Here is a 26,655-nt window from a genome sequence, read left to right as displayed (position 1 = left end):
TGGACACGTCCTTACAGTCAGATGAGTATATCGTCGGTTTAGTGCAACACCGGCACAGCTCATTTTTTCCATTTCACAAAGGCCTGTTTCGAAATTCACCAACAAACCTGAGTTTTAAGCTGATGTGTCTTTGGAATTCAAATCAAAAACATGCACCAAAGAAGGTAAAAAAGAGATTTTAACTTGTTCATAGTTTTCGTGAAAGTGATAAAGGTAGTTTCAAACGTTTAAATTTTTCAATCTCGTTTCTTTTGGAACTATGAATCTCGAGCTGTGCTAGTGCTACACGAAACCTACAAGGAATGTTAAAATGTTTGCTTTGTTAGAGACCGAGTACCCCTGCATCCCTACAAAGACCATGGAGTTTTTGTTAGTGGATTGAGTTTTTGATCAGGATTCACTCTGATAAAGTGATATGACCATGATTTAATTGGATTAATGTAATAATATAGTAATGATCAAGTTCATATTATGTGAGATTGATAAAAATAAATTATTACAACGAGAATATTAGTGCATGTAAAGAAGACCTCGGTTGGCTGCATTCCATAGCTGAAATATTCAAATTTCTAACGTATAAAACGCAAAAAAAATATTGACAATATTCGAAAAACTTAGGAAAGTGTCCATCATGTTGTGCTAAAAACCTAAATTAATCCACCTACCGGTAAGACCCAGCCTATCTCATTCAAACTTATTATTTGTAAAAATAAATTTACATGAACGCTTCAATCCAATAAATGTGTATTCACTTTTTGGGTTCTAAAATAATGATGTTGTAATAGAAGTATAAAATATGAAATTTGACGTAATGTAAATGCTCAAAAAAAAGCGAAACAAAAGAAATAACTCTTAATTTCGAACAATTCAATCACGTGCGATACCGGGAACATTCAAATGGTACGATACCACATTTAAATTATATTGTGGCCACATATATTGATCAAAGCAGGTATAGTTTTAAATAGCCTTTGAATTTCATTTCTTTCCATAACTTTTGAACCACATATGAAATTGTTATGAAGTATGTTATTTGTAAGTTTGAGAGATGACTCGTTCGTATGACACTAGTTATGTTCAAATAAGTCGTGTAATCTTTGAGATAATAGAATTTCGTTGTTTTATTAACAATTTAATACATAACGGTTGCTTAGTTCGATTATAATCAAATGAAATGGGAACGTATAGGGCAGCCAAACTTTGAAACCACGTGTTAAATCATAATTCATCAGTTAACCTCAACCAGCCCGTTCATCTGATAATACTATTGATCAAATCGGTTGTGTACTTTCTAAGATAATGAAGTTTCGTGATTTTCACAATTCGGTACATTACAGACGAAGTTACAGTTCGATTACAGTAAAATTCAATAGGGTGTTATGAGTCAGCTAGACCTTTCATTTGACACTGATTTCGTGAAAATCGGTTCAACCATCTCTGAGAAAAGTGAGTGAGTATATGTATTCTTCGGAATATGTTCCTTTTCATAGCTAGATTTCACATTTTTAAACATAACAGGCAAAGTAATATTCCAATTGCAAAAAAATCAAAAGGGTCTTATGGGGTAACTAGACCTTTCATATGACACTGATTTTGTGAAAATTCGTCCAGCCATCTCTGAGAAACATGAGTGAAATTAAACAGTATTCAGAAGACGTTACTTTTCATAACTTTTGAACCACACGTTCAATCTATATAAAATTCAAAACTTAAGGGTTTTTAAGATAGCCCGTTCATTTGATACCAATTTTATTGAAATCGGTTGTGTGGTTTCTGAGATATTGATGTTTCGTGATTTTTACATTTTTAAACATAACCTCTAAAATAAAAATCCAATTACAATGAAATTTAATAGGGTCTTATGGGGCAACTAGACCTTTCATTTGCATATAATTTCATTAAAATCGGTCCTGCCATCTCTGAGAAAAGTGAGTGAAAATAAAAATCTGCACACACACACACACACACACACACACACACACACACACACACACACACACACACACACACACACACACACACACACATACAGAACTGAGTAGAGTGATATATGCCATTTGGCCCTTTGGAGCACTTTCATATCTTCGGTTTTGCAAGTGATTGCTATACCTTTCTAGGAGAAAGGCAAAAAGTTTAAAAAAATTATTAATTAGGAGTAAAATATTCGTGCTGAAGAAATAGCGAAATAAAAGAAATGACTTTGAATTTCGTACACTTCAATCACGAGCAATACCGGGAACGTACGAATAGCACAATACAAAATTTAAATTTTGTTGAGGCCATATGTTTTGATCAAAGCAGTTACAGTTTTAAATAGCCTTTGAATTTCATTTCTTTTCCTAATTTTTAAACCACATATCAAATTGCTATGAAATTTCTTACTTGTGAGTTTGAGGGACAACCCGTTCAAATGACACTAGATATGTTCAAATAAGTCGTGTGATCTTTGAGATAATTGACTTTCGTTGTTTTTATAATTTAATACATAACGGTTGGAATAAAAATACGATTATAGTCAAATAAAATGGGAACCTATAGGAAAGCCAAACTTTTCATTTGACACTAAGATGGTTGAATTTAGTCCAGCCATTTTTGGGAAAACGAGTGAATTTGAAAAGTCACCGGAACATGTTTCTTTTCACAATTTTTGAACCACGTGTTTAATCACTATAAAATTCATCAATTAACCTTTAACTAGCCCGTTCATTTGATACCAATATTATTCAAATCGGTTGTGTTCTTTCTGAGATAATGAAGTTTCGTGATTTTCATATTTTGATACATTACAGACAAAGTAACAGACCGATTACATTGAAACTCAATAGGGTGTTATGAGTCAGCTAGACCTTTCATTTGACACTAATTTCGTGGAAATCGGTTCAGCCATCTCTGAGAAAAGTGAGTGAGCTTAAGTAGTCTTCGGAATATGTTTCTTTTCAAAGCTGGATTTCACATTTTTAAACATAACAGGCAAAGTAATAGTCCGATTGCAAAAAAAATCAATAGGGTCTTATGGCGTAATTAGACCTTCCAAATGACACTGATTCTGTGGAAATCGGTTCAGCCATCTCTGAGAAACATGAGTGAGATTAAACACTCTCCAAAACACGTTTCTTTGAATAACTTCTGAACCACACGTTCAATCTTCATGAAACTCAAAAGTTAAGGGTTTTTTAAGTAGCTCGTTTATTTAAACCAATTTAAAATCGGCTGAGTAGTTTCTGAGATATTGATGTTTTGTGATTTTCACATTTTTGAACATAACCTCTAAACTAAAAATCCGATTGCAATGAAATTCAATAGGGTCTTATGGGGCAACTTGACCTCTCATTTGCAAATAATTTCATGAAGATCGGTCCAGCCATCTCTGAGAAAATCGAGTGAGATTGGGAGAGCGTTACATACACACACACATACACACACACACATACACACACACACACATACAGAAAATGCTCAGCTCGTCAAACTAAGTCGATTGATATACGAGATTCGACCCTTTGGAGCACTTTTATACCTTTGGTTTTCCAGTGATTGCTATACCTTTCTAGGAGAAAGGCAAAAATGATGAATTGAAACAAGAATTGAAATAAGTTATTATAACAACATTGCATCAGCTCGTAGTCGGCTGCGAGGATAAAAAATTTGCTTATAGATTTTAAGTCATCCGATATAATTGGCGCCGTTAAACATTGAATTGTATTTGTGCCGTGTCAAATAAATGATTTGTGAAGAAAAAAAAAACAACATTGCACCGTATAAAGTCATCCAAACAACATAGATATGATCATGTACATATATATTGTGAGATTAATAAAAATGAATTATAAAATACAATAAGAAGTATTTGGTTGACTGCCTTCCATAGCTCAAATTTTAAGATTTTAAGTGTAGAAAACGTTAAAAAAAAATTAAAAAAAAAATAGATTCGAAAACATGTGGAAACTGTCCGTTATATTGTGTTCCCAAAAAATGATGAACTTTTATGAGACTAATTCATGACATATCAACAGCAATAGCTGTTGTGCTCCTTTCTGTGGCTAAAAGCATGAACTAAAATAAGTTATTATGACAGCATTGCAGCGTTCGCATAAACGTGTCGCTCCTTTCTACAGCCATTCACCGCATGAAGTCATCCGGACGTTCACGCATTTATCACAACCACGAACGTTATCGACAAAAAGTGGGGACAAATCGGAGTACCGAGATACGACGATTTACTGGTTGAGCGAAACAGAAAAGACCCTACACGGCTATAGACCGTTTTACGAGACGTTTCAGTACTCAATCTATACGTATAAAAATGGAGTTCTGTCTGTCTGTCTGTGTGTCTGATCCATATAGACTTGGAAACTACTGAACCGATTGACATGAAAATTTGTATGTAAGGGTTTTTGAGGCCGGGTAAGGTTCTTATGATAGTTTGAGACCCCTCCCTCCTCTGGAAGGGAGGGTTCCCATACAAATGAAAATATTTTCATGGTGAATCGACATCCCTCCTTCATCTGGAAGGGAAGGGTCCCATACAAAAAATACACAAATCCCTGCACAACTCAAGAGCTAATCAAATAAACAGAACCAAAATCGCCATGAGCATATTTTTGGGGGCAAAAAATACCTTCGTGTTGGTGCGAAGTTTTCCGGGACAGCTAGTTTATGAATGAAATTTTACCAGAAAACATTGAACTGCTGGCATAACGCACGTTAAAGCAACATAAACATCAGCAAATACCGTTTATCCTATCCTACCAGTTCGTTAAATGATCTAAACACGTATGTACGGGAAATGTCACTTATCTTCATAAGCAAACGCATAAAGAATGTATGATGAAGATCGCAAAAAACGAAAAAATAGCAGGGAAAAACTGATATTGCAATCCACATACGCGACATTTTCCTGCACTTTTTTGAAAAAGTTTAATGTAAAAATGGCATTGATGATTAAAAATATTTTTAGAGTCAAACCGATCAACGGTGTGACCATACCACATACCACATACCATACCATACCATGACAAATTTGGCATTTGGTTGGGGGAATTATTCATCTAGGTTCACTTTGAAAAAATCCCAAATGTGGTGTCGATTTTTCGTGGCAAAATAACGCATTTTTTGTTCAGACCGCTTTTTTTCTTTTCCTTACAATTCACAGACATAAGATGTCCGGAAAATACTGACAAATGATTTTTAAAGAAAATTAACCAAGGAATCCAGAAAAAATATAATTTTTGACCGTAATAGATTCCAAACGATACCAAAATTGAGAATTTTTGTTCAAAACAAAGCTAGATAATAAATTCTCTCAACTTTAGGCCAAATCCGCGATATACGATGCCGATTTTGTGCTGTTTAGTGGTCACTTTCTATGAAATGTCGCATATCTTTCAAGAAAAACACAAAAATATAACTGTAAATAAAATCAAACTCTAGATTTTTTTACGGAAAATACAAAAGCTTAGCGAAACAGTAATAGTTGATTGAACTTAGAAAAACAAATTAATTTTTATGAATTGTTATCTGCTATTATGCCGAAAACACTATACCGATCAAACAAACAGTTTTGGCTCTAATACTATGTTTATCATTAGTAGGCACTCGGCTCAGGAAAAACTTCTAAAATTAAATTTTCCGTTAGCACAAAGAATGTTGTGAATATATAAATCAAACTAACCCGAGAACCTAAAATCGTGATACTCAAATCGTAATAATATATATCCCTGTGTTGCAGAGAAAAGGAGAACCTGCGAAAAAGTCTAACAAATGTGTTTTATCGACGAACGCTAAAAGCTATAATTTTCAATTATTCTTTTGTTTTCTGATTATTATTTCCTTTACTTACATTTAATTGTACCTTACTCTTCTACCACCTATCCACCGTAATATTTCCATCCAATTGACAACTGTAGGTTCGATCGTTTTCATAATTTCAGCATAATTTAACCTCTATTCTACTTTCTTGCATGAAAAATAAGTATCAGCGGCTTGATCCACTTTTTACTCTGTTCTCGATGACAACGAATTAAACCTTTTCAAAGAATAAGTTATTGAGAGCGTTAGTTGCGCTTCTAGCACTTTACTTTTAATATTTTTCAATTCTCAATTCGATAGTGTAATGTGTAACCTTGCCAGTGTTTCTTCGTTCTTCACTTTCGACTTTACTTGTTCTTCTCTCTCTACATTTTCTTCCTCTTCATTTCTCTTTATACATACTTCCCTTAGCCCTGTCAAAGAAACGTCATTGGACAGTCAGCTGAGTACGGGGCTTACAGTTGTTTCAGTAACCCGTTACACCCTGAGTTCTCAGAACTAAAATCAAAATCTAAAACTCCTGAAATTTTGGTATCTTAGATACTAAGATCTAAATACTAATATCCCGAAACCCCACAATCCCCGAATCTAAAAAAAATGAATAAATTAAATCTCAGAATACTAAAATCATAAAACTCCTGTAATACTGCATTAAAATTTTATGAGCTTCTCAATGTCCTGAAATCCTGTAATATTAAGATTATAAGATGCTTAAGTCTTGAAATCCCAAACCTAAAGTCCAAAAATCCAGAAATGTCATATGCCTAAAATTGCAAAATCCTGAAATCCACAAATCCTACAATCCTAAAATCTTAAAATCCCAATATTTTATTATTATTATTCTAAAAACCTAGGACTGTTATAATTCTGGAACTTAAAATTAACAAATTAGGTATACTAAATCGAAATCCTAAGATCTTATAACCCGAAAACCCATTAAATTCAATGATCTCAGAATCTTAAAATCCTGAATTCCTGAAATACCAAAATAGTAAAGTTCCAAAATCTGAAGTTTCTAGAATCTGGAAATTGCAACATCCCAGAGTCTCAAAATCACTAAATCATTAAATCCCAAAAACCTTAACCCTCATATTCTATCCTCAGAACCTAGAATTCCAGAATTCTAACATCCTCAAATTTTAAAATTGGTAATTTCAAAATTGCAAAATTTTTGAAATCCCAAAATCCTAATACACTGGGGTCTTTTTTTACGCGGTTGATTGCACCGCGTTTAAAAGTTTAGAGTAGATTTACTTATACTAAATTTATTTGACACCGCTTACAAATAATTTTCCAAATCGCACAAAAATGATCCGCGCTATTGTAAAAAAACCCCGTTTGGAAAAACGTATAAAAATAACCCGCGTTAAAAAAAGACCCCAGTGTAACCAAAAAAAATCGAATAGCAAAAAATCAAAAGTTAGGAAACCTGAATTATAGAAAAGTCGAAAATTGAGAAAATGAAAAAAAATGTTTACGAATAAATATTTACGATAGTTATCAAAATCATCCATTTGAAATATCATAACATGCAGATTAAACATCGATTAACGAATTCACGAAACGATTCCTACCTACACAGCTAGGAAAGGTGCATTCAATTTTAATTTACTTTCCACTACCAAAAAAATCAATTCACATCGATAACTACACTACATACAGAGCAAATTAAAATCGATTATAGCGTTCTAGTAGGTGCAGCGAAATACATGTAACTGTATATGTAATTTTATTGGTGTTCTTATTGCCAAAAATCAACAATAGATGATCACTAACAACATTGAATGCGGGAAAAATGAGATAGGATAAATGTTTTAATTATGATATAAAAAATATTGATTGCAAATTACAATGTTAGAGACAACATTTACGACATGTTTTGATAACATCTATAGAGGTACATAATATGTTAAATGCATAAAACATAAAGTTATTACTCAAGAAGCAACAAACGAAGATGTGAAAGGTCTACAAAAGAACTCTAATTGTTTTTCTCAAGCTTTAACTGCACTGGTAGGAGAAAGTCAACTTCTTGGGACCTATGTTATATTATTTTCAGAGGAAAAACAAAAACAATACTAAAACAAATAAATCTAATACTTTCTGTCACCGTAACCGAACGCGGTGAAAGGGAAAACAGATTGCTCTCGCTTGACGGCTTCACACGAAATGCCCCTCGAGGGAAAGATTTCACTTACGCAACTCGGACGCGAGAGCCTTATTTGCATTAGCCGCTAGTTTGTTTAAATTCCGGATAGTCAACACTCAACACATTTTAGATCATCGCATACATAACCTCCGAGGTTTCCGAATCGAATCATGGTTTGAACTTTTCGTCTGATTCAAATCGAATTCCAATCGCTCGCCACCACCGCTTTACTATGCAGGTCGCGACTTGCATAAATATTTCTGAAGAAAGTTTCCTCTGTCAAATCCTGTACGCAACGGCGTGGCGACGTTCGATCACAGCCAAAAACGGTCACTTTCTCTCGCAGGCGTCCGGCAAGAGTTGCCATCATCACATCAGCATGCCGCAGCAGCAGTGCTTGGTGGTAACACCTGACACACAGTCGATTCCGATGGTAATGACGAACGATGATGGTAATGATCATGATAATGTAGGCAGTGATGACGGGACGCATAGGCAGAGGAATGAACTTTAAGTGGTCACGTGGTGGCGCGAAAAGAAAGCCAAATTGATGCGAAGGCTTATTTGGTTGTTGGAAGGTGGCATCGCCCTCGCGTGAAATGCGCAGAGAAAATTAGTCAATTCACAAGGGAATTGGAAACTGGATGGACTATACAAGCACCTAGAACCAAGAAGTACTTTATTGCAAAGCAATCCCACGTATGTCAAGATGACAACTGAGGGAGTTCGTGGAAATCATTACATAAGAACTTCGTGTAGAACCCGGATGCGACGAGCAAAACTTCCAACCATTTCAAAGCACAAAGGCGTGATTCACAGTGTCGGTTCTCCGTCACACATCTTCTCCAAATGACAGTTAATCTTTTATGTGCTGCCGGCGCTTGTTTCATTGCTAGCGACCGCAATGTGATGCATGAAAGAGTTCAAACCTCACTCCGAAGTCTGCCGGAAGAAGTCACTTCCTTTACTACCACGAGCGATGCGAGCAGGCAAATAAAAGGCGAACGCCTGCGCCAGCAGCAGACCAAATAGAGATGCTAAGTGTTGGTGCAACCTTGAATTTCGAGCACACCCCATCGACTTGCGAAACCGTACGGTTTTCTCAAGTGGGCACGGACCGGTACCAAAGTAATTGATTACATTTTTTGGTATATATACACATGTATGTAGGCAATTCCAGGCTAATGAGCTCCAGTAGTGTATACTTATATCTGTCCGTAAATGGGTGCCAAGTAAGTTGATCCCGTTCGCAGGCCCCCGATGATGGCTCTCAGCGTGATCTTACACACCCGGCCGATAGACTGTTATTAGAAAGTTGTATCCAAATTACCTAAAACAAACCACTCAGCTGCCATTTCGCTGAAGTTGGTAATTTGTTCCCTTTTGTAGTCGAAAAACTGTGGTTTTGCGGACACTAGAAAGCTTTAATATGTAATTGTTTTCGCTTGAAAAAAAATCAGCTGTAGTTGCTTAGACAAACGATACATGAGCCATTCTAAATTATGCTACAGCCTCAGGGCGCACCCGCAATCCATGGCAGCGCATTATTACAGTGCATACAAAGTAGACATTCCAGTTCCATGGGCAGCGAATTTGTGCCACAGTTGCAGTATGTTGTGGTGTCACAGATATATGATCATGTTTTTACCGCCCAAGGCTGACGCAACTATAGTGGCTTGAACCCTAAACTAAGAGGTACAATAATACTGCCATGCAGCTTGAGGCGTAGCTCAGTTATCGGAATTTCGATCAATTTGTTCGTGCCTCGGACAGATAGATTTTTCCGATTTGAAAACTTGCTTACTTCTCGCAAAGATTTAATGTTTCTTTTCCCATATAGCTAGTTGCAATGAACTCCTAATAATATATACTAATATTAGAGTCAAATTCAATAACGTTTTTCTGTGGTTTTAATTCATTCTCAGCCTCGTCAATCATTGGAAGTCTTCGAAATTCTTTTCATTATTGAATTTTTGATAGTTAGATACATTTTTCTGCGAAAAAAATACTTAATTTGTTTGCCTATTTTGTCCATTTCTGGTTTTGAAAATAATAATTAAAGACTAAATATCAATACAGCGTTTATTTTTTTTATTATTTATATAATACATTAGTTACCGTATAATGGGGTGAAGTTGATCACCTGGAAATTCGTGATAGAAAATACTAATCAAAAGATACTGATCATACACTAGGCAATCTTTACGTGTCCAAAAATGCATCTTTTGCAAGATTTACATACCTGTCAAAGTTAATCCTTGCTAGACCTGTGCGCCGATCATATAATCGGCGGCGGCGGCGTAGAAAACATTTTACCTCGGCGGGGACCGGCGCGCCGTCGTGACGCCGTTGGCTTATATCGGCGGCGGCGGCGTGTATCGGCGTGACACTAATTACCACTCATAATATAATTGCGCATAATGTGTGCGTTCAGTTTTGAAAAAAAAAAGATAGATAGTTTGTCGATGAGTTCATTTTGGTTAACCGTAGACCGACTTTGGGAAAATTCGATAGATCTTACGTTAGAGGGTCGTTTTCAATTTTCATATATTTTGTTAGGTTACCCATGGAAATACTGAAAAAATGGGATACTCTTTTCATTCAAATAGAGTTCTTCGTTAAACTCCACAGATTCTTCATTACCATCTGGAAAATTTTGGTTTGCTCGAAATAGCGTTGAAAAAAGCAACAAAACCACATGAACTATGTGATGTCATTACTATGAAAATCACCCTTAAATATGATGGGTCGAAAGCGATCCATTCTGACCGAAAAATCCGCAAATATCACCATAGTAATGAAAAATAGCTGAAAGTGTTTTTTTCGACGTTCAAGCAACAAAGTAAGGAAAATTCAGCAAAAACATAGTCGATTTTCAGTGAATTCTCGCATATTGATCTAAAAAAAAACTTAGTATTCTAGAGAAAACTAAAATCTTTACCAAAAAATAGATGAAAAACCACTAATCATTTTTTCTTAATTTTTTTAACATTCCCGGATTGCCCATCCGTTTACATAAAAATTAAAAATAAAAATAAACATATAAACTCATGTTATAATAACTGAAACAATATTCTCGAAGCAAACTGGCCCCGTGCAAATTATGATAATGACTTCGAATTTTTCTATATCTTTCGATAAAAAAGACTAAAGTCTAAATATTTAATGTCAAATATCGTATCAAATTTACACAAATTAAAATAATTTACACTTAGGGAACAACCCGTTAAGCATACAGACGGAAGGCATACGGACGCAAGGCATATAACGCTAGTCATAATGGATGGCAGGCATACGGGCACGAGGCATATGGACGCGAGGCCGATTGGACGCGAAGCCGAAGGGACGCGAGGCCGAATGGACGCAAGGCCGAATAGACACAAGGCCGATGGGAAGTGAGGTGGAATACGGTATTATCGTCATCATCACAGCCCTCTTTAAATAACATGTATTTCGCTTCAGGATGTCATTTAGAAAGCAATACACTCGCGGCCTTCGGCTGACTCGCTGTTCGAGCGAATGATGTCGTTACTCGCTACCGCTCGTTCGGACTTAACTAAGGGAAAGAAACTCTGTTTGAGTAGACCTAGCAAATCTGTAGATCAGTCGTTTGTGTGCAAGAGGCCGCCGCTTCCGACGGCGGGTCAGCAGCCGGCACGGACTGCGGAAACCACGGCAGCTTAGTGCCGCCACGTTTTCTTGCCCTCGGTTATGCGTCTGCGCCGCATGATTTGAAAAAATATTATGCCCAACCTAAACTCTTTAGGAATATATTTACGCTTAAACTACATACGTAGAGAAAAAAATATCTGATTTAAATATAGAATTCATTGAATGACGCTTTTTGTCAATCATCAAGGGTGCAACATATTTTTCAATAGACTCTGATGCGGAATATATGTTGCAAATCCGGAACACATAGTCATGATAATTGGATCTCATGCGATCATACAATATCGTATTCAGCCTCGCGTCCATTCGGCCTTGCGTCCGTTATGCCATATGCCAGTATGCCTCGTATCCATTATGCATCACATTAATTAAGCCTCGCGTCTGTATGCCTAGCATACTATGCCTAACATCCATATGCCTAGCCTCCATAAGTCTCGTGTCCCGTGACCTTCGTAAATACGTAAATACAGGGGAGGTACTTAGCGAAGTGTTACACCGCGTGAGGCCACCATGCAAAATTGCGTTACGTCGGAGTGAAGGGGTATTAAGAATTGCCAAATTCCGCGTTACTTAATATACGAGTGTTCCCTTATCGGCTGTGATTTGCGGTATTTCTATAATCAGGAAAAAATCCAGCATACACAATCACTATCGGCGCGGTAAAAATTTCCTCGGCGGCGCGCTTAAAATTTCCTCGGCGGCGCGCCGAGTCCAAATCATCGGTGGCGGCGGCGTGCGTAAAAGTGTCGGCGGCGGCGGCGCGGCGTGGCGGCGCACAGGACTAATGCATGCCCGGTGCAATTTTATATATTTTCGAAAAATTCTTCTAACTTAGTCATAACCCAATCAAATTTGATCAAATAAGTTTCCAAATAACAAAAAAAGCATTGAATTTACTTAAAGTAATCTTAATTAGGGGTTATTTACGTTAAATTGGGAGAAGGGTTAAAAAAAAGTTTGCTAAAAGCTCAAAAAATATAATTTTCAATAATGATTGTTCCATACTATTAAAATAATACTGATGAATTCGTAAGAAACCACAAAAATTCAAATTTCAGAGCTAGTTTTCCAGTTTTTGCAACAAACCGAATTGAAATCGCTCTAACGATGATCAAATGAGAGCAAATTTAGCAACCTGCAGCACGTGAACCAAAATTCATAAATTTTAACCTGAAATATCGTTATTTTCGTTTCCAAACTAGCTGTGATTGATATTTTCCAGTTCAAAAATCATCATTTATCATGAACACTTCGAATAAAAGCACATTTCGAATAGAATGTGTGGATTTCAATGGTGATCAATTTCACTCCGATTTATCTCATAGTACCTTATTGAATTCTCAAATTAATTTCATGAAGTAGACGATAGAAACTTCACCAAAAGCCATAGAGGTTTTCTAATGCACATACCAGTACTTGTTATTTCAGGAAAAATGTACATAAAACTAGTTAATTGGGAGATATTATAAAATTTGATCAATTTCACCCCGGTCCATGCGGTAAAAAATAAAAAAAAAATTTCAAGCACAAATTTTCTTATCGGCAAAACATAAAAAAACGCTTCCTTGTTGTCAAAAATTAAGAGGAACTTCTCTTTCTTAGAAATTTACCGTGCAATGTTATAATGCAAATTTGAGCAATTTCAAATCATTCTTTGATTTGAGTGATAAAGGGACATAGTACAGCCAATGTTTCATTGGATTCTGGAAAGCTACTGCCAGTCACTGCTAGTTTAAGTTGGCACGGAATCCGTCTCTTAAAATTCACTTGTGTATATTATTATTATTCAAATGCACTACTCTCAGCTGTCAATAGACTAATAGACTGTCGTAACAACGCCGGCTTTCCGTAATGCTCTGTTCAACCGGTCTATTATTTAGAGTTTGCAGACATTTCTCCCAAGAGATTGTAGCAACTAAAACTACCACCTGTTAATCACGTCCGAGACACACATAATCTCTATAATCTATATCATGAACCGCTGCTTTTATGAGTCGACCTGATCTATGAGGGGCCTAGAGGTAACCCGTGTTTAGACTCGAGCAAATTGTTGTTATATTGGGTTCAGAGCCGTTAGACACAGCGTTGTCACCGACAAATGTTTGCATCACGGAAAAATAATAAACTTCATTTCCTAATTTTGTGAGACTGGGTGTTTACGGAAATTTTGCCCAGCACCGCCATGACAACGATGGATTACTATTCCTTTACATACCTGTCAAAGTTAATCCTTGCTAGACCTGTGCGCCGATCATATAATCGGCGGCGGCGGCGTAGAAAACATTTTACCTCGGCGGGGACCGGCGCGCCGTCGTGACGCCGTTGGCTTATATCGGCGGCGGCGGCGTGTATCGGCGTGACACTAATTACCACTCATAATATAATTGCGCATAATGTGTGCGTTCAGTTTTGAAAAAAAAAAGATAGATAGTTTGTCGATGAGTTCATTTTGGTTAACCGTAGACCGACTTTGGGAAAATTCGATAGATCTTACGTTAGAGGGTCGTTTTCAATTTTCATATATTTTGTTAGGTTACCCATGGAAATACTGAAAAAATGGGATACTCTTTTCATTCAAATAGAGTTCTTCGTTAAACTCCACAGATTCTTCATTACCATCTGGAAAATTTTGGTTTGCTCGAAATAGCGTTGAAAAAAGCAACAAAACCACATGAACTATGTGATGTCATTACTATGAAAATCACCCTTAAATATGATGGGTCGAAAGCGATCCATTCTGACCGAAAAATCCGCAAATATCACCATAGTAATGAAAAATAGCTGAAAGTGTTTTTTTCGACGTTCAAGCAACAAAGTAAGGAAAATTCAGCAAAAACATAGTCGATTTTCAGTGAATTCTCGCATATTGATCTAAAAAAAAACTTAGTATTCTAGAGAAAACTAAAATCTTTACCAAAAAATAGATGAAAAACCACTAATCATTTTTTCTTAATTTTTTTAACATTCCCGGATTGCCCATCCGTTTACATAAAAATTAAAAATAAAAATAAACATATAAACTCATGTTATAATAACTGAAACAATATTCTCGAAGCAAACTGGCCCCGTGCAAATTATGATAATGACTTCGAATTTTTCTATATCTTTCGATAAAAAAGACTAAAGTCTAAATATTTAATGTCAAATATCGTATCAAATTTACACAAATTAAAATAATTTACACTTAGGGAACAACCCGTTAAGCATACAGACGGAAGGCATACGGACGCAAGGCATATAACGCTAGTCATAATGGATGGCAGGCATACGGGCACGAGGCATATGGACGCGAGGCCGATTGGACGCGAAGCCGAAGGGACGCGAGGCCGAATGGACGCAAGGCCGAATAGACACAAGGCCGATGGGAAGTGAGGTGGAATACGGTATTATCGTCATCATCACAGCCCTCTTTAAATAACATGTATTTCGCTTCAGGATGTCATTTAGAAAGCAATACACTCGCGGCCTTCGGCTGACTCGCTGTTCGAGCGAATGATGTCGTTACTCGCTACCGCTCGTTCGGACTTAACTAAGGGAAAGAAACTCTGTTTGAGTAGACCTAGCAAATCTGTAGATCAGTCGTTTGTGTGCAAGAGGCCGCCGCTTCCGACGGCGGGTCAGCAGCCGGCACGGACTGCGGAAACCACGGCAGCTTAGTGCCGCCACGTTTTCTTGCCCTCGGTTATGCGTCTGCGCCGCATGATTTGAAAAAATATTATGCCCAACCTAAACTCTTTAGGAATATATTTACGCTTAAACTACATACGTAGAGAAAAAAATATCTGATTTAAATATAGAATTCATTGAATGACGCTTTTTGTCAATCATCAAGGGTGCAACATATTTTTCAATAGACTCTGATGCGGAATATATGTTGCAAATCCGGAACACATAGTCATGATAATTGGATCTCATGCGATCATACAATATCGTATTCAGCCTCGCGTCCATTCGGCCTTGCGTCCGTTATGCCATATGCCAGTATGCCTCGTATCCATTATGCATCACATTAATTAAGCCTCGCGTCTGTATGCCTAGCATACTATGCCTAACATCCATATGCCTAGCCTCCATAAGTCTCGTGTCCCGTGACCTTCGTAAATACGTAAATACAGGGGAGGTACTTAGCGAAGTGTTACACCGCGTGAGGCCACCATGCAAAATTGCGTTACGTCGGAGTGAAGGGGTATTAAGAATTGCCAAATTCCGCGTTACTTAATATACGAGTGTTCCCTTATCGGCTGTGATTTGCGGTATTTCTATAATCAGGAAAAAATCCAGCATACACAATCACTATCGGCGCGGTAAAAATTTCCTCGGCGGCGCGCTTAAAATTTCCTCGGCGGCGCGCCGAGTCCAAATCATCGGTGGCGGCGGCGTGCGTAAAAGTGTCGGCGGCGGCGGCGCGGCGTGGCGGCGCACAGGACTAATGCATGCCCGGTGCAATTTTATATATTTTCGAAAAATTCTTCTAACTTAGTCATAACCCAATCAAATTTGATCAAATAAGTTTCCAAATAACAAAAAAAGCATTGAATTTACTTAAAGTAATCTTAATTAGGGGTTATTTACGTTAAATTGGGAGAAGGGTTAAAAAAAAGTTTGCTAAAAGCTCAAAAAATATAATTTTCAATAATGATTGTTCCATACTATTAAAATAATACTGATGAATTCGTAAGAAACCACAAAAATTCAAATTTCAGAGCTAGTTTTCCAGTTTTTGCAACAAACCGAATTGAAATCGCTCTAACGATGATCAAATGAGAGCAAATTTAGCAACCTGCAGCACGTGAACCAAAATTCATAAATTTTAACCTGAAATATCGTTATTTTCGTTTCCAAACTAGCTGTGATTGATATTTTCCAGTTCAAAAATCATCATTTATCATGAACACTTCGAATAAAAGCACATTTCGAATAGAATGTGTGGATTTCAATGGTGATCAATTTCACTCCGATTTATCTCATAGTACCTTATTGAATTCTCAAATTAATTTCATGAAGTAGACGATAGAAACTTCACCAAAAGCCATAGAGGTTTTCTAATGCACATACCAGTACTTGTTATTTCAGGAAAAATGTACATAAAACTAGTTAATTGGGAGATATTATAAAATTTGATCAATTTCACCCCGGTCCATGCGGTAAAAAATAAAAAAAAAATTTCAAGCACAAATTTTCTTATCGGCAAAACATAAAAAAACGCTTCCTTGTTGTCAAAAATTAAGAGGAACTTCTCTTTCTTAGAAATTTACCGTGCAATGTTATAATGCAAATTTGAGCAATTTCAAATCATTCTTTGATTTGAGTGATAAAGGGACATAGTACAGCCAATGTTTCATTGGATTCTGGAAAGCTACTGCCAGTCACTGCTAGTTTAAGTTGGCACGGAATCCGTCTCTTAAAATTCACTTGTGTATATTATTATTATTCAAATGCACTACTCTCAGCTGTCAATAGACTAATAGACTGTCGTAACAACGCCGGCTTTCCGTAATGCTCTGTTCAACCGGTCTATTATTTAGAGTTTGCAGACATTTCTCCCAAGAGATTGTAGCAACTAAAACTACCACCTGTTAATCACGTCCGAGACACACATAATCTCTATAATCTATATCATGAACCGCTGCTTTTATGAGTCGACCTGATCTATGAGGGGCCTAGAGGTAACCCGTGTTTAGACTCGAGCAAATTGTTGTTATATTGGGTTCAGAGCCGTTAGACACAGCGTTGTCACCGACAAATGTTTGCATCACGGAAAAATAATAAACTTCATTTCCTAATTTTGTGAGACTGGGTGTTTACGGAAATTTTGCCCAGCACCGCCATGACAACGATGGATTACTATTCCTTCCTCGATCCCATCATCATCGAAGCGTTAATGGCTTCAGATACACGCTTATGTAATCACTCTTACTGTGTACGCCGCCCTTCCCTGGCTGCGTCACTACCTTGTGGGTCCGTAAGCGTCAACAATGGTTGTTACGGTTCTTTTCCATTCGACTATTCCTTTCGATCATAGATGTTAACCCAAGAGGAAAGAAATAAACATACATACTCATACCCCCTGTCTGGTGCTTGAAAGTCACCTCAGCAGCTCTCGATGGGCAGCGCCCTCAACCCCAACATGCGAAACAAAACGAAGAATTGTGCGCTGTTACTGCAGTGCCACGTTGGTACCCCTGAGACAAAACCAGCAACTCTTACTTTCACTTCGCGAACAACGACAGTGTGGCGCTTATACTAAACAGCTAGCTACAAGTGTAAGTCCCACCGTTAATCATCCGACAGACTATCAATTCTGAAAGTCGAAAACATCATGTCAACAACACCAAAAACAAGATTAAGAGGATTCACTCTAGAAGATACTTTCGGTAGCCTGATTAAAACCCGCCACGGAATTTTTTAGTTAAATCTTTTCTTTTTTCTTACCTCCCTTCTTTGTCTTCCCTCCAATTACAGAACCACTGGCACGAATGGTATGGAATTGCGCACCATGACCACCCCGAAACAGCAACGCGAAGACCGACGGTACTCGATGCCGCACGGAATGCACGGATCGCTACCACCGGGAGCAGCGGATGACCTACACGCGTGGTCTATCTATAGGTTAGTTCGAGGTCGTTTTGTATCTATCGTTACTTCAGTCGAGCTTTGGGTACCAATCCTATTAAACTAACGTTTAATCCAGTTTTGTTGGGTACACTTTTTTGACAAGTCTATCGAAATTGCAATTTAAATAAAGCGCTTTCATATACAGCTGAATTCTGCATTTGATTTTCGATAAATCGAGGTTTACATGTTGTCAACCTGATGCTTACATAATAAATGTAGTTTGCTTCCCTATTTCTAATATATTTCCGAAAAAGCGTAAAAGTTACATCCTCCCGTGTTGACCGAAGTTTAGTTTAAATACATTATTGTTAATAAGACTGGAACGTGTAATCAACTTTGTTACATCAAATGATTTTGAGTTTTTGAGCCTCTTTAATCATTGCACAATGGTCCAGAAACCATAGAAGAAAAAGTTGTTCTACATTATTATAGGTAAGGAACCCATTGTAAGATGCTTCCACGTAGCCCTTCTGTGCATTGAGACAAAAGAATCGGAATAAGGAAAAAAATATAAGTATATCAATTTGTTCTGTATCTTCTTCGCTATTTATCCTCTCGAACGTATTTTAAGCATCTTGCATTTGTTTTGCAGGGAGTTTTATTCAGCACAAAAAAAGCAAAATAGCTACAATTTTGGATATTTGTTTATCTATGTTCATTCATACATTTTTCTATGGTAAACCGTATAACATATATTTGTAAGTTAATAATTCTCGTTTCCATGATTGTAACGGATGACAACTAAAATTTTGGAATTTTCAATACTGCTGTCAAAAAACGTAAATAAACTTGAAGTAAACACTGATTTTGAGAGAGGTTTGTAATCAGTTTTTCGACGAAGCTTTTTCATGACGCCGAATCAAGAACTATCGGCTATCACGCCCAGTTTTCGAATGCCTCTCTTGGTATCAACTGTTGGAGGTTCGTTGCTCTCCAGTTTAGTTTGTACCCCAAGAAACTTGAAATCCCAAAGTTAACTGGATTGAACGCCCCTGGGGCAGATTTTATAGGTAGCGTATTTTGGGTACAAATGGGAGTGGCTGTTCAGAAACGTTTGTGTTGTTGGCGTAATGTGATACTGCTTTATTTGGCCACATTCTATCGGTATGGTATTTTCGAAGAGATGGAATAAACATTTTTGTTATCGTGCCGTGTGGGGAGCTTCGTAGCCGCAAGGCTACAGAGTCCGCCTTGGTAAGCGGATGGTCGTGGGTTCGAATCTTAGTAGAATCAGGTCATTTGGTTGCCAAAGGACTTAGCATGGGTTTATTCTCAGGCTTCCCACCAAGTACCTTTCCTTCAATCTGAATTTTACAGTACCTCTGTTGACTCTCCTTCTTACAAAAATGAGTCCTTGTTATAATAAAACTGGTGTGAGTAACATATGAAAGTTCTCTCCAGGGAATTGTAACTAGGCGATATTGTTAGGAGAGACAGTGGCTCGGAATAGTAGAGTAGTAAGCTTGAAACGGAAAGGTAAAACTTACACACAAGCACGGATATGAGTGATAAGAGTATCACTTACTTCAATAGTGATACTGCCAATAATATGAAGTGCGGATTACAGAAAACACTTGGGCAATATCACAATAGATCTAATCTCTGATCGCAGTGATGAGCCCTCAAAGGAAAAAAAAAATATCGTGCCGTGTCAAATATACTCTTATTAATTGAAAAAAAAAACATTTTTCTCAAGCATTCGTTCTGATGCACATTTCGATTGGTAGCCAAATCATTGGGCTTGAACCATGATTTAGACAAGAAGAACAAATTCCTTTTCTGTTCATTACTTTAGCCTATCTTCCACTACCTTCCTATTTTTGTTGAGAATAGAAGAACTGGTTTACTGTGATTTTTTTGCCATGATTTTTGTGTAGGCCAGTTAGAAAAAATACTGACACAAAAAGGAGAGATAGGAATCCTATATATACATACTCTCATTTCTTTCTGTGCGTATTTGTTGTGGAGTAAGAGAACCTAAAAAATTCAAAATTCTAGTAATCACCCGTCAATAGTAGATATTGATCAAAATTCAGGGGTTGAGGCCCAATTCATTCGACCTATGACGGACTCTGATTAATTCTTTTCTTACCTTGTTATACTGGAATTCGCGTTTTTTTGGACAATGTTCTGCAAAGATGTTGCATTCATACAGGAGATTAAACACTGCTTGGAGTGTGCTTCAGGAATGATAAACGGAAAAGACAGTAATTTTTTTTTCAATTTGACGAAAACCCATTATAAAACAAATAAATATGGTGACTTTTCGTAACTTTCCCCAATGAAATTGAAAAAAAAAACGGAAAGTATGAAAAAATTACAGTTCGACTACTTACTAATGGAGGATGGCAATTTTAAACATAACAACTGCTTAGACTGTCAAGAACTTATCAAATATAAATATAACTATATTCAAATTTCAAAATATTTACCCGAATATAACAAAGATGGTATCCTCATTAATTTTGCGCAATACTAGTGCCAAACTATCATTAAGAAACATAGCTTTAGTGCATCTTTTTAAACCACAGTAAAGCTGGTTTTCTTTTGTTTATCCTATCAATGGCAATTTGATTATTGCGGCTGAAAAACTCATTCTATGGTAGTTTTCTTCAACTAAAGTGTTGTTTTGATCACGAACAAGGCTAGGCTATCAAAATCCCACATTGAACTCATAATTACGGCAACCTGCACCCAACTTCAACTAGATCCAATTAAGGGAGTGTATCGAAAAGTAGTCGTAAATATTAAATACGTTATTAGACACCAAGAGGTGCAAGTTTCTTATCGTGTTTACACAGAGTATTTTGTTCAATGTTCACACGTGAAAAGTATAAACTCAAATGTTCAATGTTCACATGTGGAAAGTAAGTCACTTCGTTAAATTTCCAAGGTTGTTTTCAAAATGTCGTATCGAGCAGGAAACTATTAAGGGGTATATCCACAAAAAAAATTGTTTTTGCCATTTTTTTATTGGCCTAAATCATGCTCAAACTATCCTAGAATCAAAATCTACATCGCCCAAGTACAAATCTAAACTCAATGTTCGTTTAAATCAATTTTTACCGTACAACTTTTATGCTCCAAAATCATAAAGGCACCAGAAGCTCGCAGGATTGTCTGCTAACTGTTTGATCTATTTTCAGATACTGGATAGTAATGAAAAGCTTGCTGAAAAAGAGTTGGCAACTATAACCGTTAAGGACCTGTGTGTGTTTCCTAGCTTGGTCGCAGGCGGTCGCAGCAAAACTCTTTAAGACTTGGGATTAGATACCTAAATCTTGAAAATAGATAAAGAGCCAGCCTGGGAGCTCCTGGGAGTAGAAAGATGCCGTCCAACTAAGTTTGAAATAATGATTATTTTTTTCGCTTGGTAGGCGATGATCGCAGCTAGACTCTTTTGAAATTGTTGGTAGACACCTGAAACATTAGAATAATTAAGGACCCAGCCCGGGAGATCCTGAGAATAAAGAGATGCCGTCCAACAAAATTTCAAAAAATGTTTTTTTTTCGAATTTTTTTTTTTGTTATGTTTCATCTTCTTTTTTCCACATAACCACAGTTTCGCTGAAAGCCTAATCAATAACGTTTATGAAAATATAATGCACCTAATATTTATTTTTATCATTGTAAAAAAATTTCTACTTTCTAAAAAAATGTAGTCCGCCTGAAATCCTATAGTGATCTAGTGCACCAAAAAGGGAGCAACATTTAACCGAGTTAACTTAAGAACACTACCGAGGAATGAGTTTTACACCAGACGGTTGGAGAGAGTGTGCCAGTAACAAAGACGAGTATTGCGATGGAAAGTTTGGTCAAGAGATGCTGATGGAAACAAAAATCATAGCTCAAATTTTCGAAATATACAAAGACAACGAAATGTAACTAAAATGACGTTTCTTTTTCTTCATTTTGCGATTTTTACCGAAACTCATGTTTAAATTCATATTTTTTTTTTATTCTCATTTTCAACATAAAATTCCAGTTTTGAACAAGTTAAGTAACCGTGCAGTTTTAGTTTAATAATAAAATAAAAATCTACCTTCTCAAAAACAAGCGTTGCCAATCATTGGCAGAAATTTACACAATCGTCGTGATAGACAATCGCAAAATTGTCCTATAAGCCATCGCTAACACTCTTGATATTACATCAAACAGATTTTAAATAAGTTAATTTTACGTCGAGAAATTAACATGTTGCTGACATTTTACGGGCATCAGACATCTACCAATCGATTTCTGATACTTTTTTTCTCAATATAATAATTTGGCTTAAACACTCAGATCTTAGCGAAACGATTAATGCTGTACATATTTGATATTATTTTGCTTTACGAAATATAGTAAAACCATGCCAACACCGTTTTGAGCTCTGTTTTTGTCCGTTGTCCCTTAAGGTGAAATTCGTTCAAACTCGGAAAAATTTGTTTTTGCATCAAAATACATCAAAAAAATCATACATAGAAGCCAAGGCAAAAGAAAAAGTAAAATTTTGTTGCACTCTGTAATAATACAGTTTATATAGTTAAGAGATGTCATTGTTTTGTACCATTTATTAATGTTCTGCAAGCATTTTGTGTCAAAAAACTGGGTTCTCATTGCCGGAAATTGCAGATGATGTTTCTAACGGCAATATATTACGATCAAATTTGATGTTATTTCTGTATCAGATAACATTTATTCAGTTGCTCGTTCAAAATGTAGAACACTGCATGAAAAAATAGTGTAACAGATGTCAAGTTTCTTTATCTCAGCTCCGTATACAGTGCGAATCGTCACAGTGGCTCTTAGCTAGGTGAAAAACAGACAATTAACACCACCATTCGAAGAACGAACAACACCAATCATCGTCCCGGAAACGGGATGCGCAAATGATTGAAAATTGGATTCGAGCCATCGCAAACGCCCCCTAATCCACCACCACCACTACCGCATTGGCTGCTCAATTGGTCTTGAAACTGGGTTACCCGAGTAAAAAAAAATGAGCGGCTCGAGATGTGCGGGTCAGTTATCAGTCGTTTACATGGTAGGGGTTCCTTCCTATCGTTCCGCAGCGAACACGGGCGAATGTAAGGAAGAATAATTAATAATTTGCTCCACTGCTTCAGCTGAGTGCGCCGCGCTGTGGAGTACAATGAAAATGGGAAAACTAGCGGACCTCCGCTGATGAATAGCTGCGAGGTGCTTGTGGTCTCCGAGAGGCTGCTCAAGCTGTACAACCGTAAACTAGGCTGGTAATGATAAAAGTTTGGCTACATATGTGGCATCATGGGAAGTGCTAACTGTTAAATAGTACAAATCGAATCTTTAGCTAATCGTTTCGAATGGGTAAAGGCGAAAGAAGGTTACGGAATGCCATAGTTAGTGCTATTGGTAAACTGCCCATTAGAGGTTTGATGTATTCACTGGAAAACTTGTTTAGCAGGCCGAAGTAGGACAAATTTCTACCAATCATAACAGAAACTTCGGAAGGAAGTATTTGAGTAAATAAATACGTAAGCACAACTTTAAATCTAACTTTCCAGAACAATTAACTCTAGATGTCCCTGGCTTTTGTCTTAGTTTTGTCTTTCAATTGTGATCTAATTTTATATTAGATATTACAATCAGAGGATTTTTTTAAATCGTAAAATTGTATAATTCTTTCTATAGGGTTGAAATTGTAGAAACACAATTCATAAGAGAATTCGAGTTTAATCCAGAGTGGTTTTTTAGGATTCTATGAAAAAAAGAGCTCTGAATCATCAAACAAGAAAGATTTGGGAATAATATTAGTTCCGGGAACACAGGTACAAAACCTTTAAGCAAAACCGTCATGAATCAAAAGTTTTTTTTATCCCAACTTTCAATTTAAAATTTACAGCCGAAATGTCGGCGTTTTATTTTTTTTTATTTTATGAAACAACAAAACTTAAAACCGATAACCAGTAACAGTGTAACACTCAATTATCCGACGACTGGAGAAAAATGATCGATCGATCCATCGATCGAATAATTAAGCTCACAGGAGAGAAACTCAATTATACTCTCCGATCGGCTATTTTATAATAAACTTGCTTCGATTAAAAAACCAAACGATGAAAAAAGTTGATAATAATTGCTTATATTTGCGTTTCTATGCTCTCTTCGTTCACTGAAGTGAAATGTGTTCTTGAATTGGCAGTTTTCAGATCGAGCGTTTACGGCTGGCGACCTCAACGAAAATTGTGCAGCTGGATTTTTTTGTTTAAAATAAGCTCAGGTGTCCAACCACGTTTTGTTGACATTCACTTAAACTTAGTTTGCCCAACCTTGGTTTTTTATAAAATATTTGGGTCCATAAAAACACACACACTGTCATTACATTGATGATCATAATTGTAGTTAGGTTGAAACTAAGTTAGCTGCCAACTTTCTTCCAAGCTCAATCTAGTAATTCACTAACTCCACGACGGAATACAACTAAGTCAAAATTCAAAAAAATTCCACAATGTCATGCAAATAATCTTACTCGAATATCAATTCGTCTTTGCTTTCAGACAAAATTTGAACTCCGACTTTGCCGACTCGGCGCTCGGTTCTTCGGACAAATCTCCCCAGCCGTACAGTCCACAGCACCGCAACGGATACCGAGATGATGCAGCCATTTCGAACCATCCGCGCTACGGTGGTTCCAAATCGAATCCACTGAACTCCAACATGTATACCTACCTCAAATTCGGTCTACCCCGAGTTTTCCCACCAAACGGAGGCCCTCCCGGTCGGGCACGTAACTCATCCAAGACAAACGGGCGCGGTCGGGTCAATCGTGGCTACCGGGACAGTACCGGTCCGGGGCCCGGGTCCTCCGGATACGACAGCAGCGATAACGAAACCCACCGCGGTCGAGTGCCAGCTAATTTAAGGTAATATCCTCTGTACAATTCTTAACTGCAGAAAATAACGATTATTTTTTACAAAGGAAATACCGCAGCGAATCGGACTTTCGTGCAATCGGAGCAACAAATTCGCGGCCAAACTCTCGTGCACAGGGCATTCCACTGGCAGCCCTCAAACAGGCCAACAGTCGCGCCAGTATAGCAGGCACTCACGTTTACAACCCATACGCCACTAACCTGCGACATCACAATCTCCGCTCACAAAGCGAAGCGGACCTTCTCGCCGAGTGGGATTATGACGATTCACCAACCTACGGGGAGACCCGACTCTATCCCGAAGAAATTTACAACACACAGAGCAGAAGGCACTCGATGGCGGGTTTGGTGTATCCGAACATTCAGGTGCACTGCTTAGATGTCCTACCAGGGCTGAGAGGCGTTTCATTGCAAGCTAAAGCTGGCGATTTATTCGCCATTATGGCAACATCACAGCGTGAGGGTACAGCCCTTGTAGAAGCTTTAGCCGGAGTACGGTAAGTCAACAATTTATTTCCGCTTAAAAATACATCATTCCAACATTGGCCACTCTCCAGACAACGTATGAGCGGTGAAATTTTAGTAAACGGACAGCAAGTAAACAGGCGTATCCTACGTCAGCTTTGCGGTTATGTGCCCGATCTGAAGACAGCTCCACTCGATCCACGAATGAGTGTTCAGAGCACTCTTTCCTTCCATGCTGCCCTCCGTGGGCCGTACGACCGCAGTGACCTCAAGGAGCGCGTAGACATCCTCGTCGAAGACCTTGGTCTAACCGCCGTCCGGTCGGCCAACGTTTCCCGTTTGACTCATTCCGAAAAGCAAAGACTGAATGTGGCCTGCCAACTGTTAACACAATCATCCATACTCTTACTCGACCAGACCACGGTAAACATGGACATCTTCGATACGTTCTTTTTGGTAGAATACCTGCGACAGTGGTGCAGTGCGGGCAGGATGGTTATCATGACGCTTCAGCCGCCAACTTTTGAAATACTCTCCATGTGCTCTGGAGTTCTTCTACTGTCCGGAGGACGTACTGTCTACTCGGGAAGCAGAGCTGATTTGCCACGACACATGGGAACTTTGGGCTATCCTTGCCCTCCGTTTAAAAATCCAGCAGATTATTATCTGGATCTGGTGACACTGGACGATCTGTCGGCAGCTGCACTACTAGAATCATCCGCCCGTATCGAGTCTCTAGCCAACTCGTGGGATCATGTAAATTCAGAACCACCACTCGCCGCTCCAGTTGCCAACCTACCGGAACCAACCAGAAGTGCCGGATTTTTCGGACAAATTAACGCTCTAGCAAAGAGGTTCGTATTGGTTTTCCACATTCAGGACCGCTTGTTACCTTAGTCATTCGCAGGTACACGTCTTACAAACAGCCAGGATCACTGCTCAATTGGATTAGCAGGCTAATTCTTGCTGCCGTGCTGTCACTTTTCGTGGGCTGCCTATTCTGGGACGTTCCGGCGTCCGATCCTCAGCTAAACCTCAACGATCGCTTAGGGT

General features: G+C 37.7%; 1 protein-coding gene across 2 annotated transcripts in view; it reads left to right on the top strand.

Annotated features, from left to right (window-relative positions):
• The window catches only part of LOC129719646 (ATP-binding cassette sub-family G member 8), a 57,133-nt gene that overhangs the window by 27,612 nt on the left and 2,866 nt on the right, over nucleotides 1–26,655 (top strand). Inside the window, exons 2-6 of one of the 2 annotated variants that reach the window (XM_055671041.1) lie at nucleotides 18,092–18,238; nucleotides 24,763–25,128; nucleotides 25,185–25,634; nucleotides 25,695–26,456; nucleotides 26,510–26,653. In XM_055671041.1, the coding sequence (XP_055527016.1) occupies nucleotides 18,111–18,238; nucleotides 24,763–25,128; nucleotides 25,185–25,634; nucleotides 25,695–26,456; nucleotides 26,510–26,653 (1,850 nt within the window). In that variant the 5' untranslated portion in view covers nucleotides 18,092–18,110. The remainder of the gene's footprint in view (nucleotides 1–18,091; nucleotides 18,239–24,762; nucleotides 25,129–25,184; nucleotides 25,635–25,694; nucleotides 26,457–26,509; nucleotides 26,654–26,655) is intronic. The other variant, XM_055671044.1, reaches the window with a different exon arrangement.

This window comes from Wyeomyia smithii, chromosome 1 (assembly GCF_029784165.1).
Source record: "Wyeomyia smithii strain HCP4-BCI-WySm-NY-G18 chromosome 1, ASM2978416v1, whole genome shotgun sequence".
Classification (NCBI taxonomy): Eukaryota; Metazoa; Arthropoda; class Insecta; order Diptera; family Culicidae; genus Wyeomyia; species Wyeomyia smithii.
The sequence above is the reverse complement of the archived record's forward strand: the minus strand, read 5'-3'. Positions and strand labels throughout refer to the sequence as shown.